This window comes from Somniosus microcephalus, chromosome 12 (genome assembly GCF_052327205.1).
Source record: "Somniosus microcephalus isolate GS21.2 chromosome 12, FLI_Smic_1.0, whole genome shotgun sequence".
Lineage (NCBI taxonomy): Eukaryota > Metazoa > Chordata > Chondrichthyes > Squaliformes > Somniosidae > Somniosus > Somniosus microcephalus.
In genome coordinates, this window is record NC_140998.1 from 159,047,097 (window position 1) to 159,065,237 (window position 18,141).

Here is an 18,141-nt window from a genome sequence, read left to right on the forward strand (position 1 = left end):
TGTGCCATCAAGATTCTGAGATACTGGGTTCTATGTTGCAGGATTGAGTGAGTGGGCTACAACAGCTCTTATGGTGAAAGATGTCAACATGTATGGTTATTCCCTAGGATTCTTTAAACTTTACATGGAGGATGCTATAGCTAGGATTATTACCAGGCTGCGACGTTCATGGGGTTCATGAGTGTAAACTATGGGAGCAACTTAATGAATATCGTCCAAGCCCAGAACATGTTTCACCCATGAAAAGTTTTGATATTTTTCCTCCATTATATGTTTTTTTTCTATAATCTTTGAATTTTACTTCAAATTTAGCATTCCCCCTTGCACCCCCCCCCCCCCAAACTGCTGGCCCGTCTGTTGATGAATGAGTATTGCGATGTGGTTTTGTACCACATGACTGCAGAAGGGGGATTTTTACAAGTTTTGATGGCAGACCAATCACTGACCAAAGTTTACTGGGCTATGATACATGTTTGTATTATAAGGAAACTCTTTGCTTTGTTAGATTATTCACAAAAATGTGTATACCTTCTAACTCTCCAATTCACTGGATCTTTTGTTTAAAATGGACAACCCCCACCTCTGTGATCTCATGAGGATTAATGTCTCCCTTAACTTTCCCGAAAGTGCAATTGTTTTACTGCTTGCCACGGCTTTGTAATTGGAACACACAACTTTGAAATGAGTCACTTCATTTACCCCGCTCTTGCCCCCCGCCCCCACATTTATGTCTCCACACTAGAGTGGGAGGCTGTTTTGTTCTGGTGTGGATATTTTGCAGTATATATTTGCTTTACTGTATTAGTCAATTTTTTTGTGAAGGGAGTTAGGGACTTGATTTGAGAATAGTATGTTTTTTAATTTCTTCAAAATTAATATGGTCATCCATTTTGATTGAGATGATGAAAAACCACTGAAGTAGAAATTTTATGTTTCTTGAAAGTGACATTCTTGGAATGTGGGTAAAAAGGAGTGTTGACATAAGAGCGGGGAGGACTTTGAAATTTGCGGGCAGAAGCTCATGGAATGGTATATGTTTTTTTTGTTTTTGCTGGAAAATGCTCTTGGCAAAGGGGAAAAGGGTATTCCAAAATGTGTAATTCCATGGTTGGTTTGCCTTATCAGAAACAGCCATGTAATTTTCATGTACTGCAGATTCTTCCAACTTAAAAAGAACGGAATGAAGATTTTTGACTAAACCATGAGTTTGGGTCAGATTGAATTACAAAGGCACATTTATTGTACAATGTGGTAACCAGAGTTTCTTTGGAACTGTTTGATGGGAAGCACCCTATTTTGTTTTAGTTGTATTTGGTCAAAATTCAGCTGTATGGTCACTGGCAGCATTAAAATCATATTCATGTAAAGGCCAACGTACTAAACATTACAATTCACAAGGACCCAGGTTAATCCTCGGCCTGTGCTGAGTTAGCTGATCTTAGTCAGGGCAGCAGTTGGGAGACTAAAGTAAGCCTTAGTATCACTGGGCTAGATGAAATTCAACCTGATTGTTGTTCATTGACTTCTGAAAACTATACATGCATGGACCTATGGTCAGATCAGCTGCAATGCCTTAGTATTGATTAGCATGCAGACTCTTGCTGTCTGTATTCATATGAAAAGCCATTGGACTGAAATGCTACAAGGTTGGTGGTGCCTGTGGGACCATTTCACTGTAAGAGGCCGTGCTTTTAGGAAAAGGAGGGAAAAAATTTATAAACTAAGTACATATTCACATAATTATGAAAGGATCAGTATCTCATTACTTGGAGCGATGGCAAGAAGAGGCTTTTACATCATTTTACTTCACTTTTTATACAGTACCTTTTGAACATTGAGGGAAAAATACTTATGGAGTTCCACTCTACAATTTTACAGTTTACATTTAAACCAGCTGACTGGTATACGATGCATGAAAACACAATGAAGTTCCTTGCAGTAACTTCAACCAAATGTTCAGCGAGTTCATGAAGTACAGTTGATATGTATAGTCTTATGGGATGGCCTTGGAGAGAATTCTTTGTTGCTTTCCTTGGTCCAACTGCTGCTTTCACCCTTCTATTTGTGTTAATGAACTAATTCCAGTCCATTTGGTGGAGAAGGATTCCATGCTTCATGCTTCCCCCACCCCCACATCATATCTTGATGCTATGTCTTAATTCAGTCAAGCGCATCATTCTGCCGCCTTGAAAGCTTTCCCTGTCATACCTGACACATCAATCAGTCTGAAACCACTTGAGCCAACTTGTTTGTACCTTAAATGCATTTTTAGAGCTGCTAGATCCAACTTTATTGAAAAGCATTAAATGCTGTCTTCCTGCCACTCCTGCTGTTTCCTTGTAACTTATATTTCTGTGTAATGTATGTGTCAGCTGTGGTTCAGTTGGCAGCACACTCGCCTCTGAGTCAGAAGGTTGTGGGTTCAAGTCCCACTCCAGGGACTTGATCACATAAAGCTAGGCTGACACTCCAGTGCAGTGCTGAGGGAGTGCATGAAAACACAATGAAGTTCCATGGTTGGTTAACAGATGGGACATTAAACTGAGGCCCCGTCAGCTTTCTCGAGTGGATGTAAAAGATCCCATGGCACTATTTTGAAGAAGAGCAGGGGAGTTATCCCCGGTGTCCTGGCCAATATTTATCCCTCAATCAACATAACAAAAACAGATTATCTGGTCATTATCACATTGCTGTTTGTGGGAGCTTGCTGTGTGCAAATTGGCTGCCGTGTTTCCCACATTACAACAGTGACTACACGCCAAAAGTACTTAATTGGCTGTAAAGCACTTTGAGACATCCGGTTGTCGTGAAAGGCGCTATATAAATGCAAGTCTTTCTATATTTGTCATTTGTGCAGATCTACCTTTACTTCTCTTGCAGTCTGGTAGCTAGCCACCTTGGTGGTTGTCTCTTGAGGAAAACTGACATTTTTTGAGTTACTTTTATCCACCAATTCAAATCCTGATGAAGAACTTCCCTCATGCTGTGTGACCAGATTATTAACTATCTGGACCTGGAATCTCTGTGGGGTTCTCCTAATCTTCTGTCATAATTGTAGCGGAACGCTGTGGGGGGGTGGGGGGAGCTGTTTTTAACCATTAACACTACGAGGTTTCCACCGATCTGCAGAAGAACCCCCGTCAAAATTCCACACACTGGACTCGAGCTCTAGTCCCAAAGCCATAGAAACATAGAAGATAGGAGCAGGAGTAGGCCCCTCGAGCCTGCTCCGTCATTCAATGAGATCATGGCTGATCATCCAAATTCAGTACCCTGTTCCTGCCTTCTCTCCATATCCCTTGATCCCTTTAGCCTTAAGAAATATATCCAACTCCTTCTTGAATATATTTAATGAATTGGCCTCTACTGCCTTCTTTGGCAGAGAATTCCACAGGTTCACTACTCTCCTGGGTGAAGAAATTCCTCCCCGTCTCAGTCTTAAATGGCTTACCCCTTATCCTTAGACTGTGACCTCTGGTTCTGGACTCCCCCGCCATCGGGAACATCCTTCCTGCATCTAGTCTGTCTAGTCCTGTTAGAATTTTATAAGTTTCAATGAGATCCCCTCTCATTCTTTTAAACTCTAGCGAGTACAAGCCCAATCGACCCAATCTCTCCTCATACGTCATTCCTGCCATCCCAGGTATCAGCCTGGTGAATCTTCGCTGCACTCCTTCCATGGCGAGTACATCCTTCCTCAGATAAGGTGACCAAAACTGCACACAATACTCAAGATGTGGTCTCACCAAGGCCCTGTACAACTGCAGCAAGACATCCTTGTTCCTGTACTCAGACCCTCTTGCTATGAAGGCCAACATACCATTTGCCACCTTAACCGCCTGCTGCACCTGCATGCTTACTTTCAACGACTGGTGCACAAGGACGCCTAGGTCTCGTTGCACTTCCCCTTCTCCCAATCTATTGCCATTCAGATAATCTGCCTTCCTGTTTTTGACACCAAAGTGGATAACCTCGCATTTATCCACGTTATATTGCATCTGCCATGCTTCTGCCCAATCACCCAACCTGTCCAAATCATACTGGAGTTTCTCGGCATCCTCCTCACAGCACACACGCCCACCCAGCTTTGTGTTGTATGCAAACTTGGAGATATTACATCTAGTTCCCTCGTCCAGATCATTAATATATATTGTGAATAGCTGGGGTCCAAGGACCGATCTCTGCGGTACCCCACTAGTCATTGCCTGCCACTCGGAAAAAGATCAATTTATTCCAACTCTTTGCTTTCTGTCTGCCAGCCAGTTCTCTATCCAAGTCAATACCTTGCCCCCAATCCCATGTGCCTTAATTTTACACGCTAATCTCTTATGCGGGACCTTATCGAAAGCCTTTTGAAAATCCAAATACACCACATCCACTGGTCCTCCCTTATCTATTTTACCATGAAGACAGTGTGCCTTTGAGAATTCCCCTCTTGCCGTCTCTTCAATCTTGTTTCCAGTCCAACCTTCCTTCTATTCGGAAGTTTGCTTGTGTTCACTCAGTCATTAGAAAAGGTGATTCTTGCCCTTCAAGCTACTGTTGTATTGGCCTTGCACCTGAACCGTCTAAAGTTATTGAAGTAACTGTTAACTCTCATTATCCATCACCGTTAGAAGTTCTGGCCTGATCCACATCACCAGCGAAGGTGTAATGCTTGGCTATTTCATTGCTTATCTTGTTGCTCATTTGAACACTTCAGTGAATGATCTGTCATTGCCATGAACACCTCCAAAGCCTTTGATACAGTCTGGCATGGAATATAGCTATGCAAGTTATCATATAGCCTCCCACTAAAGCTATGCTCAGATTTTCTTTTCTGATTGTTTCATCTGTGCTGGAGTTGATGGCTCATACAATACCGCTTTGCATAAGTTTTTTCTCTTTTTTGTTCTTGCGCTGCCTACCCCTAATTCTGTCTCTATTTTATCGATACTGCAATCATTGGTGCTCCTGAATTTTCCTTGTTCTTCAAGCACCAAATATGCTGCCATATGTGCCATTTCTCTTTCAGCGAAAGTTATAAACCAAGACACATCACAGTGTTTTACTCTCTTTCCCATGACCTCAAAAATGTGGAACTCATTACCTCCCTTTTCTTTTCCACAAAGCTTGGCATCACCTAATTGCTCTTTTTTGATTTTACATACTAAAATTTTTTTTTATTTTCAACCTTAGTAGGGTGTCTTACACTAAGGGTCTTGGCCTTTCATTCTGTTTTTCAATGAAAAAAAAATCACTGGTTTTATTTACTGCCCTGACACCAATATGTTATGGGAATATGACGCAAGCTAATATGCTTTACTGTGTCATGTTGCATCTTGTGGTGTTCTTAAATCATGAGCTCAAATTACTACCACCAGTGCTTCACCACTGTGGTACATAGCTCAAAATACCCTCTCGAGGCATAAGTTGTGACAGAACCTGTAATCCAATTGTACTGATGGATGTATGCCCACAATTTAAGAGGCAATGATATTTTAAAAAATTCCTATGCTCTGTTATGTTTTATTGAAATCACTGACAATATTGGTATTAGTTAAGCAAACTCCTATTAAGGGGTTTGTTGCATAGTACTACTGCAGTCTTTTGTATTACATGCATGGTTTAACATAGAAGATAGGAGCAGGAGTAGGCCATTCGGCCCCTCGAGCCTGTTCCACCATTCAGTACCCTGTCCCTGCTTTCTCCCCATATCCCTTGATTCCTTTAGCCGTAAGAAATATATCGAACTCCTTCTTGAATACAGGAAACTTTAGTTTAAACGGAGGTTAAATCTCCGGAATGCTCTATCCACCGGCAAAATTCAGGAGTCGGTTCAGATAACTTTTTTTACTTTTCGTTGCTTTTTTTTTCTCCATTCCTGACTCTGCAAGCGTCTAGCTGAAGCTGTTGCTTAGCTACAGAGACGCTTGCAAGCTGCGCCGACTGTTTTGAAGCTGTTGCTAAGCAACAGGGTTTGTTGCTAGATATGGAGCTCAGAAGCTCCGTATGTTTTAACATTAGCACTGGTTTCTCCGGCAGTGTTGATCGACCGGCACCAGCTCGGTCCCGTCAGTGCCGGATACCAGAAAGTTTCCTGTATATTTAATGAATTGGCCTCAACTGCCTTGTGTGGTAGAGAATTCCACAGGTTCACCACTCTCCTGGGTGAAGAAATTCTTCCTCACCTCAGTCTTAAATGGCTTACCCCTTATCCTTAGACTGTGACCCCTGGTTCTGGACTCCCTCGCCATCGGGAACATCCTTCCTGCATCCAGTCTGTCTAGTCCTGTTAGAATTTTATAAGTTTCAATGAGATCCCCTCTCATTCTTCTAAATTCAGCGAGTACAAGCCCAATCGACCCAATCTCTCCTCATACGTCATTCCTGCCATCCCAGATATAAGTCTGGTGCATCTTCGCTGCACTCCCTCCATGGCAAGAACATCCTTCCTCAGATAAGGTGACCAAAACTGCACACAATACTCAAGGTATGGTCTCACCAAGGCCCTGTACAACTGCAGTAAGACATCCTTGCTCCTGTACTCGAATCCTTTGCTTTGTGTCGCCTGCAAACTTGGAGATATTACATCTAGTTCCCTCATCTAGATCATTTATATATAAATATTGTGAATAGCTGGGGTCCTAGCACCAATCCCTGCGGTACCCCACTAGTCACTGCCTGCCACTAGGAAAGAGACCCGTTTATTCCAACTCTCTGCTTCCTGTCTGCCAACCAGTTCTCTATCCAATCCCGTGTGCTTTAACTTTGCACGCTAATCTCTTATGCGGGACCTTATCGAAAGCCTTCTGAAAGTCCAAATACACCACATCCACTGGTTCTCCCTTATCTATTCTACCAGTTACATCCTCGAAAAATTCCAGTAGATTAGTCAAGCATGATTTACCTTTTGTAAATCCATGTTGACTTTGTCTGATCCTGTCGCTGTTTTCCAAGTGCTCTGCTGTTACATCTTTTATAATGGACTCTAGCATTTTCCCCACTACCGATGTCAGGCTTACCAGTCTATAATTCCCCGTTTTCTCTCTACCACCTTTTTTAAATAGTGGGGTTACATTAGCTACCCTCCAATCCATGGGAACTGTTCCAGAGTCGATAGAATTTTGGAAGATGACCAGTAATGCATCTACTATTTATAGGGCCACTTCTTTAAGTACCCTAGGATGTAGATTATCAGGCCCTGGGGATTTATCGGCTTTCAATCGCATCAATTTCCCTAACACCATTTCCCTACAAATACTGATTTCATTCAATTTCTCCCTCTCATTAGAACCTATGTTCCCCGACATCTCTGGGAGGTTATTTCTGCCCTCCTTTGTGAAGACAGAACCAAAGTATGTATTTAATTGGTCAGCCATTTCTTTGTTCCCCATTATTTATATTACCATTTTTGAAGAACTGCCTATTGTAAATGATGCATTAAAAAAAAATCCTTTGCCCAATTTCTTACAAGCAAATAAATTGTGTCCAAGAGGCTAACAGCCACAGGTACATTCATGGTGATATTTTTGGAAATAGTAGAAATAATCCTGTGCCCATATTAGTAGATGGGAAGAAAAACAAGATGACCAGGAATCAATTAAGATCTTGCAAAATCTTAATTCAAGTGACTCTCACTTCAGTAGTTTAAGGTGGCAGCAGAATCCTTCTGTTGTGTTAGTTTTGCAACTCACAAAAATTGGATTCTCTTCCCCCCCCCCCCCCCCCTTAATGGATTTATTTATTTGTTCTTTGCCTCCACCATCATTTAGTGCAAAATGATAAAATCAGTCCTGGTATATGTTCTCTCCTACCTCCCACAGATGGCTTGGTAAGATTGGTGAAACGCACACTGATGACTCAGAAATTCTGTGGGCATATTTGTTGGTAATTGGTTGGAGGGTAGGAGACAGAAAGTAGGGATAAAGGAATATGACAATTAGTGTTCCCCATGGATCTGTTCTGTGACCTCAGCCTTTCATCATATATATCAATGACTTGGATGAATGAATAGAGAGTTGTATATCAAAGTTTGAAGATGACACTAGGTTGGGAGGCACAGTAATGCAGATGGGGACAGGAAGTTACTAAGGGATATAGATAGATTAAATAAGTGGGCAAAACTGTGGCAGAGGGAGTTCAATGTAGGGAAGTGTGAGGCCATCCACTTTGGATCCAAGAAAGACATCTGAATGTTTTCTTAATGGCGAGAGACTAGGAATTGTGGAGAAGAAAAGGGAATTGGGAGTCCAGGTACACACATTGTTAAAAGTGCATAGGTACATAGGTCAGAACTGGCGAACGGTCATCGACCTGAAATGGTAACTCTGTTCCTCTCTCCACAGATGCTGTCTGACCTGCTGAGTATTTCCAGCATTTTGTGTTTTTATTTCAGATTTCCAGCATCTGCAGTATTTTGCTTTTGTAACTGATTCGATAAGGAAGATACAGGGAAACTATTTTCTCTGGTGGGGGAAATCCAGTACAAGGGGGCATAACCTTAAAATTAGAGCTGGACCATTCAGGAATGAAATCAGGAGGCACTTCTCCCCCATACACAAAGGGTAGTGGTAATGTGGAATTCTCTTCCCCGAAAGACTGAATGCTAGGTTAATTAAAATTTTCAAGACCGAGATCGGCAGATTTTTATTGGGTAAGGGTATGTATTTTTAATTTTTCATGATGTGGACGTTGCTGGCAAGGATTTTAACCCAGCAACAATGAAGGAACAGCGATTATGTATCCAAGTTAGGATGGTGTGCGACTTGGAGGTGGGTGATGCTCCCATGCATGTGCTGCCCTTGTTCGTCTAGGTGGTGTAACTTGTGAGTGAATCAAATTGGCTGAAGATTGGTGTCTCTGATGGTGGAGACATCATGAGGAGCCTGAGAATGATCATCCACTCGCCACTTCTGGCTGAAGATGGTTGTAAATGCTGCAGCCTTGTCTTTTGCACTCTCATTGCTGGGCTTTGCCGTCGTTGAGGATGGGGATATTCCTGTCAGTTGCTGCTTAATTGTCCATCACCATTTATCACTGGATGTGGCAGGATTGCAGAGCGTTGACCTGATCTGTTGGTTGTGCAATTGCTCAGTTGTGCAATTGCTCAGTTCTGCCTACTGCATTTTGCTTTTTCTGTTTACCATACAAGCCATCCTGTTCTGTAGCTTCACCAGGTTGTCGCCTCACTTTTCAGTTATGCCTGGTGCTGCTCTTTGCATGCTCTTCTACACGCCTCATTAAACCAGGGTTGATCACCTGGCTTGACGGTGATGTAGGTGTGAGTGATATGGCGGGCCATTAGGTTACAGATTGTGGTGGGATACAATTCTGCTCCTGCTGATTAAGAAAATATTATGATTTGTTTTTCTTGGATCCAAAGTGCCTGACCATGCACTTCCCCCACATGGAATGCCGTCTGCCACAATTTTGCCAACTCACTTAATCTGTCCATGTTTCCTGCTCCCATCTACATGACTTACTGGGTCTCTTAATTTAGTGTCATCTGCAAACTTGGATATACAACTCTATTCATTCATCCAAGTCATTGATATATATGGTGAAAAGCTGAAGCCCCCATAGAGATCCCTGGGGAACAATAATTGTCACATCCTGCCAATCAGAGTACATTTCCCTTATCGCTGCTGTTTCCTACCTCCCAACCATGTCACAAGGTTACCTCCAATTCTTTGTGCTCTCACTTTTGCTAATAATCTCTTGTGTGGAACTTTAGCAAATGCCTTCTGGAAGCTCACGTGGACAATATCCATAGACACTCCCCTATTCACCGAGTTGGTGACCTTTTCAAAAAATTCAACGAGATTAGTCAGACATGACCTGTATTTCAGAAATCCATGCTGTCTTTGATCAGCTCATACTTGTCTAAAAGTGTTCAGATTCCAGTAACTTCCCACTGACAGGTCTGTAGTATCCTGGTTTCTCCTTACTTCCCTTCTTAAATAATCTTCCTTGTCGAATATCCCATTGGGTACTAGTGTTGTAACTAGCAGCTGCAAGGTCTGGGGTAATCGTTCAGTGCAAGTAATGATCTGATAATGTCCTGGTATACTTAGAAGTTAAAACTCTCCAATGGCTCCATTGGTACAAGTAGAGCATAACTAAGTGATGAAGATCCCAAATTGGATCCTTGGTGTATATTAAGCTAACCAATGATCTGTAGAATGACCTGGGCTAAATCGGCTACTTTTGGGCTTCCCAATAATCACTGCTGGAAAGTTTGGGTGTGGACTTTGGGTGGGGACAGGATTGTCTGTGTTGGCCCATGGGAAAATAGTCTGCCAAAAGCAACAATTTGCATTGAAGTAAATCATTTAACTTAGAAAAACATCCCAATGTGCTTCAGAGGCATGAGGTAAAAAAAACAGATGCTGAGCAAAGAGCTTGGTCAAAGAGATCGGTTTTAAGCAGGGTCTTCAAGAAGGATAGTGAGGTTTGACGGGCAGAGGGATTTAGGGAGGTAATCCCAGAGAGTGGGATCATTGCATCTGAAGGCATAAATGTCAGTATTGGAATGGCGGGAGGGGGGCTGTGGGGTAATGAACAAGCTGGAATAAGAGGAACAGAGTGGGGATGTCGGGCTGGAAAAGGATATAGCGGTTGGGAGAGATGAGGCTATGGAGGGATTTAAACACAAACATGAGAATTCTAAAGTTAAAGTGTTACAGGACTGAGAGCCAATGTAGGTCAAGAGGATGGCAGTGATGGGCAAGTAGAACTTGGTGTGGGATAGGATATGGACAGCAGTTTTAGTATGAGCTGAAGTTGAAGGAGGGTGGAAGATCAGAGGCTGGCCAGGAGAGCATTGGAATAATTGTGCCTGGAGATGACTAATGCATGAATGAGGCAGGTTAGGTGAACTGAGATGGAAGACATCTTTGTGATGGAGAGAATGTGGAATGTGGAAGCTCATCTTGGGGCCAAACAGGACACCAACGTTGTAAACAGTCTGGCTCAGCCTAAGAGTGTGGCTGGGGTTGAAGTTGGCGGCAAGGGCCCAGAGTTTCTGACAGGGGCTGTGTATAATGGCTTTGGTCTTGCCAGTGTGTAGCTGGAGGAACATAAGAACATAAGAAATAGGAGCAGGAGTAGGCCAATCGGCCCCTCGAGCCTGCTCTACCATTCAATAAGATCATGGCTGATCTGATCCTAACCTCAAATCTTCTATCACTCTCCATCCCACCCGAACCCATGTGATCTCCCGGGAGAGGCGAAAAACCAGATAAAAAACCCAATGGCCAATTTGGGAGGAAAAATCAGGGAAATTCCTCTCCGAACCATCTAGGCGATCGAAACTCTTCCAGGAGATCACTCTGTCCCTATATTTTCTACAGTACTTACCTTCTGTAAAGGTGATCTCCACCCCAGCCAGGAACAGGAATAAAACCATCTCCTGAAATCTAACACAGAATTAGAACACAAGAAGTAGGAACAGAACCAGGCTACACAGCCCCTGGGCCCGCTCCACTACCCACAGGGCCATGACCATTCCGAACCTAGACTCATGTCCAATTTCCTGCCCGCTCCCCGTAACCCTTAATTCCCTTTACTTCTAGGAAACTATCTATTTCTGTTTTAAATTTATTTAATGATGTAGCTTCCACAGCTTTCTGGGGCAGCAAATTCCACAAACCTACCACCCTCTGAGTAAAGAAGTTTCTCCTCATCTCAGTTTTGAAAGAGCAGCCCCTTATTTTAAGATTATGCCCCCTAGTTCTAGTTTCACCCATCATTGGGAACATCCTCACCGCATCCACCCGATCAAGCCCCTTCACAATCTTATATGTTTCAATAAGATCGCCTCTCATTCTTCTGAACTCCAATGAGTAGAGTCCCAATCTACTCAACCTCTCCTCATATGACCACCCACTTATCCCCGGGATTAACCGAGTGAACCTTCTTTGTACTGACTCAAGAGCAAGTATGTCTTTTCTTAAGTATGGACACCAAAACTGTATGCAGTATTCCAGGTGCGGTCTCACCAATACCTTGTATAACTGCAGCAATACCTCCCTGTTTTTATATTCTATGCCCCTAGCAATAAAAGCCAACATTCCATTGGCCTTCTTGATCACTTGCTGCACCTGCATACTAACTTTTTGAGTTTCGTGCACCAGGACCCCCAGGTCCCTTTGTACTACAGTACTTTCCAGTTTCTTGCCATTAAGATAATAACTTGCTCTATGATTTTTCCTGCCAAAGTGCATAACCTCACACTTTCCAGTATTGTATTCCATCTGCCAAATCTCTGCCCACTTACTTAGCCTGTCTATGTCACTTTGCAGGTTTTTTATGTCCTCCTCACTCACTACTTTCCCTGCCATCTTTGTATCATCTGCAAACTTTGATATGTTACACTCGGTCCCCTCCTCCAAATCGTTAATATAGATTGTAAAGAGTTGGGGACCCAGCACTAACCCCTGCGGAACACCACTAGGTACTGATTACCAGTCTGAGAATGAACCATTTATCCCAACTCTCTGCTTTCTGTTAGAGAGCCAATTCTCCACCCACGCCAGAATATTACCCCCAATCCCGTTGTAATGAAATGTGTTTGGCTTGCCTGTATTCGTTTTGCACTCATGTATATTACCCTCCCCCACACGGTGTATAGTTTCACTTCCTCTTTCCTGACTAACCTGGAATGTTCCTGGTCTTGGCTCTTGGCTCTGCCCCTGACTTCTCTTACATAAAGATCCCAGGATCTGAGTTTGTCCTATTAAATTATGTTTATCCAAATGTCCCGTTACTGTCTCCTTAATAATGGACTCTAACATTTTACCAACCACAGATGTTAGGCTAACCAGTCTATAGTTTCCAGCCTTCTGCCTACTACCCTTTTTAAATAAGGGTGTTACATTAGCAGTTTTCCAATCTGCCGGGACCTTTGCTGAGTCCAGGGAGTTTTGGAAAATTATTACCAATGCATCCACAATCCCTACCGCCACTTCCCTCAAGACCCTAGGATGTAAGCCATCAGATCCAGGGGATTTATCCGGCTTAAGTCCCATTATTTTACCAAGTACCACTTCCTTAGTGATTTTAATCGTATTTAGCTCCTCTCCCCCTAGAGCCCCCTGTTTGTCCAGTGTTGGGATATTCTTAGTGTCCTCTACCGTAAAGACTGATACAAAATATTTGTTCAGCGTTATTGCCATCTCCATGTTTCCCACCATTAATTTCCCAGTCTCATCCTCTAAGGGACCAACATTTACTTTAGCCACCCTTTTTCTTTTTATATAACTATAGAAACTTTTGCTATCCGTTTTTATATTTTTTGCTAATTTACTTTCATAATCTATCTTCCCTTTCTTAATCAATCTTTGAGTTATTTTTTGCTGTCTTTTAAAGACTTCCCAATCTTCTATCTTCCCACTAGATTTGGCTACCTTATATGCCCTTGTTTTTAGTCGGATACTATCCTTAATTACTTTACTTAGCCACGGATGGCTATCTTTTCTTTTACACCCTTTTTTCCTCAGTGGAATATATATTTTTTGGAAGTTGTAAAATAACTCCTTAAATGTACACCACTGATCATGTACCGTCTTACCCTTTAATCTATTTTCCCAGTCCACTCTAATCAGTTCCGCTCTCATACCTTCATAGTCTCCTTTTATTCAAGCTCAGCACGCTTGTTTGAGATCCAACCTTCTCACCCTGTACTTGAATATGACATTCAACCATGTTATGGTCACTTATTCCAAGGGGATCCTTTACTAGGACATTTTTAATTAATCCTGTCTCATTACACAGGACCAAATCTAAGGTTGCTTGCCCTCTGGTCGGTTCAGTTACATACTGCTCAAGAAACCCATCCCTAATACACTCAATGAACTCATCCTCAAGGCTGCTCTGCCCAATTTGATTTGTCCAGTTAATGTGATAGTTAAAATCCCCCATAATTATAGCTGTTCCCTTATTACAAGCCTCAACTATTTCCTGATTAATACTCCGTCCAACAGAGTTGCAACTGTTCGGAGGCCTATAGACTATGCCCACTAGTGTTTTTTTCCCCTTATTATTCCTTATCTCTACCCAAGCTGTTTCACTATCCTGCTCCTTTGACCCAATATCATTTCTCTGTATTATAGTGATTCCTTCCTTTATTAACATAGCCACCCCACCTCCCCTCCCTTCCTGCCTGCCCTTCCTGATTGTTAAATAACCTGGTATGTTTAATTCCCAGTCATGGTCACCCTGCAGCCATGTTTCTGTAATGGCCACAAGATCATACCCATATGTAGCTATTTGTGCCATTAACTCATTCATTATGTTACGTGCATTCAGATAAAGAACTTTCAAATATGTTTTGTGACACTTAGTTCCTGTTTTTTCCCCTTTTACTACTTTACCTTTTACTCCATACGATCATTCAAGACTGGGTGTTGGACAAGCAGTCAGAAGGTATACGGGTAGTGGAGAGATAAAGCTGATTGTCATTTCCATACATGTGGAAGTAGACCTCACGTCTGTGGATGATGCTGCCAAGGGGTAATGTGGATGAGGAAAATGCAGAGACCAAGGATGGATCCTTGGGGAACTCTGGGGGTGACGGTGCATAGGTGGGAGGAGAAGCCATTGCTGGAAAAAGCTCTCTATTTAGGCTTGCATATGAAGAATGGCAACTTGGGCGAGTTACTATTGCATGACTGACATTTGTGGAATTGTAACCTAACATGAGCCAGTGCCTTCAGTAGAGGAGAGATGGTAAAGGCAGCTGTATTTCCCATGAATGGCTTGTAGTTTTGACACTGCCAGGTTTTATTCCTCAGGATCTGTCATAATCCACAGGAACGTGTGGTGTGTGGGATCCTTTACAATAAGTGGTTTGAAAATGGATCCTAGTCTTGCTTTAACCAGAAATGAATGTTTCTGGATCAAGATCTTGTTTGTATTAAGACTGTGATACTATGATTTGTGCTTGGTGTTGCAGGTGGAATTGAGACTGGTTCAATCACTGAGATGTTTGGAGAGTTTCGTACTGGGAAGACCCAGCTCTGTCACACACTGGCAGTGACATGTCAGGTACCTAATATATACTGTCAATAAATCTCATCATCGAGAAACTACCTATGAAATAACACTGGACGGCCAGCTGGTGGCGCCATCCAAGGAGTATAAATACTCGGGCATTGGCCCCAGCTTGCCAGGGACATTTTGTAAAGACAAGGAGCTAGTGGAATACAACTAGACCTCCATGTTCTGAAATAAGTTGATTAAAGCCTTGCTTTATGCTCAAACCAAGTGCGTAGTGAGTTTTATTATGTCATATACAGTATTTTTTTATTCCTCATTTGATCACCTTGCTTAAATCACTATTTCTCAATTATCCTGCCTACTGAAGTTGCCATCTCCTTCCCCCACCTCCACCAAGCATTGCATTTGATTTTACATATTTCAGGTGGTGAACAGTTGACCAACATCTATCCTTTTCTTTCTGTCGGTACCATTCTGAGCCTGCCTTGCTCAGCTTATTTGTAATATTTATTTTAAAAGAAAGTGACTGCTCTCTGGGGAATTGTTTCTACTCCACTTGACATTTTCTAAGGACCTGCTCATAATGGCATCTCTCCTTTTGGGGAGAAATCTGCCAGTATCCTTGTGGGAAATCCAGAGGTTTCGTTTTATAACCTTACCAGCCAAATTGTTGCAGAGAAATGCATAAGTGTCTCTGCCATTCCAGACCAAATATGGGGACACTTAAGGGGCGATTTTGTGAATGGCGTTGCGTTGGAGGCGGGATTGCTGCTTGTCGGGTTTCAGTCCTGCTTCCATCGATTTGTGGTCAACCCATGCTATTTTCCCTTGATTGACCTTGTTAAGCCCGCCCAGCGGGCTTAGCAGGCCAATTGAGGGAAAGCAGGTTGCAGAGCACATCAACGTTGACAGATTTTTTGACAGATGAATTGTCATCGTTTGACAGCTCTGTGAAGCTGTCAAACAGTGACAATCTCTGCAGTTTGATGAGGTCTTGCATACAAGACCCCAAGCTGCCAGGTTTTGGAGCCTTTGGGAAGCCCGCACTTGTGAGGGCAAAATGGGGATAATCCTATTTTCTGCCTGTTAATAGGCTTTAATCCCCTCCCGCCTCCAAGGAGATGGGACCCGGTGCAGGACGGCAACCCGCCTCCTGGGAAGATGGCATGGAGGCGATTGGGGGCATGTTTGCCACCAGCCCCCAAATTCTGCCATTTTCCTGGCAGTCCCGCCTCCCCAGGGCTGGCAAAATCGCCCCCTTGGTATCTCATGGCAGTGACGCCTGTTCAGTGTGAAATACCATTGTGGTGAAGCAAACCCCTTTCAGTACCTCCCAGTTAAAGGCAGTTAAAGGAGATGGAAGTTGTTAATGTTAAAAAGTGCAATTCTTTTTCTGCTTTGTTGAAAGTTTATTAATTTTTCCCCTTTTATTGACATGCAGTTACCTATTGACCGTGGTGGTGCAGAGGGAAAAGCTATGTACATTGATACTAAAGGTACATTCCGCCCAGAACGCCTTCTAGCTGTTGCTGAAAGGTTTGTATTGCAGCCGTAATTGTTAAATTCTAATACAGGAAACTTTGTGCTATCCGGCACCCACGGGACCGAGCTGCTGCCGTTGCCTCAAAACTGCCGTACTCTCCAGAGTTAATGTTGAGAGATACGGAGTTTCTTATCTCCGTATTTGACAACAAACATTGTTGCTTAGCAACAGCCTATAAACACTCGGGTGTGGCCCTAAAGCTCTGTAGCTGAAGCTGTTGCTATAGCTGCAGACCTTGCACAGCTTGACTGTTCAAACAAAGCAAAAAAAACAAACAAAGAATAAAAAACGGCTGCTGATTTTTGGCGGTGGCTCCAGATTGCCAGATAGCTCACTTCCGGATAGCACAAAGTTTCCTGTAGTTGAAAATGTTCATCGGATTGGATGAACATTCGGAGTTAATAGTCTACCATTATATTTAGTTCGCCCCCATATTCCTTGTTAAATTAGTCAGTACCAGAGCAGCGCGTAAGAAATATTTCAGAACTGTTTGGCCTCATTACTTATAGGCCCGGAATTTCCGATCGGAGGCTTCCTGCGGGCGGATGCCTCTGATCGTAAAAAAATCTACGCATTTACCTGCTGACTCCGTAGATCCCGAGACTTCCGATCCTGGGCCTCTCCGGGTCCGCACGGGCAGAGGCCCAGGTATCCCAGGGGCGCATGCAGTTCGCAAGCGCCCCTGGGATCATGTGGGCCACGGGGAACCAATCGAAGGGAATCCTCCTTCACACTTTTGACAGGTCTCTACGCACAGATCTATCGAAAGTATGAATGGGGATCACATTTAAAAACAGTTAAACATTAAATACATTTTTTTAAATCACGTATTTAAAATTATTTAAAATTACATTATTAAATTAAATATTTTAAACAATAATTACATTTTTGGAAAAACTAATTTAAGTTTTTTACGGGGCTAAAAATAAACTATTTTAAAATTCTAAATGAAAATTTTTAAATTTTTTTTAAAAACTCTTATGCTGGTAAAAGCAGGCCTTATACCTGCTTTTACCAGGTGTAAGATTTTTAAAGGTTTTCAGCGGGCGGAAGATGTGCAGAAAGTGCAACTCCCTGCCCGCGCAGGCTCATCTCCCGGGCAGGCGGATGATCTGTCAAGAGAACTCTTGACAGATCGCAAGTGCCGGGTTTTAGCGCATGCGCTTTGCATGTCTTCTCACAGAAACTCAGCACCCACGGACCATTTGAACCAGGAACACTCCTCGCCACGATGGACGTCTCGGCACGCTACACCAGTATCTCCCACGATGACGGCATCGCTGCGACAGCCTCAGTCCTCAACACCAACAACAGCCAATCTCCAGACGCCATCCTACAACTCATCCGCTTCATCCTTGACCACAATGTCTTCACCTTCGACAACCAGTTCTTTACCCAAACACATGGAACAGCCATGGGGACCAAATTCGCACCCCAATATGCCAACATCTTCATGCACAAGTTCGAGCAAGACTTCTTCGCTGCACAGGACCTCCAATCAACGCTATACACCAGATACATCGATGACATTTTCTTCCTATGGACCCACGGCGAAGAATCACTGAAAAGACTACACGATAACATCAACAAGTTCCATCCCACCATCAAACTCACCATGG

At 42.9% G+C, this 18,141-nt stretch overlaps 1 protein-coding gene across 1 annotated transcript in view; it reads left to right on the forward strand.

Annotated features, from left to right (window-relative positions):
• The first annotated feature begins 8,858 nt into the window (after positions 1 to 8,858).
• Positions 8,859 to 18,141, forward strand: part of LOC147109627 (DNA repair protein RAD51 homolog B) — a 41,258-nt gene continuing 31,975 nt past the window's right edge. The window contains exons 1-3 of the mRNA XM_086002331.1: positions 8,859 to 8,910; positions 14,936 to 15,027; positions 16,421 to 16,515. Coding sequence (XP_085858457.1) covers positions 8,859 to 8,910; positions 14,936 to 15,027; positions 16,421 to 16,515 — 239 coding nt within the window. The remainder of the gene's footprint in view (positions 8,911 to 14,935; positions 15,028 to 16,420; positions 16,516 to 18,141) is intronic.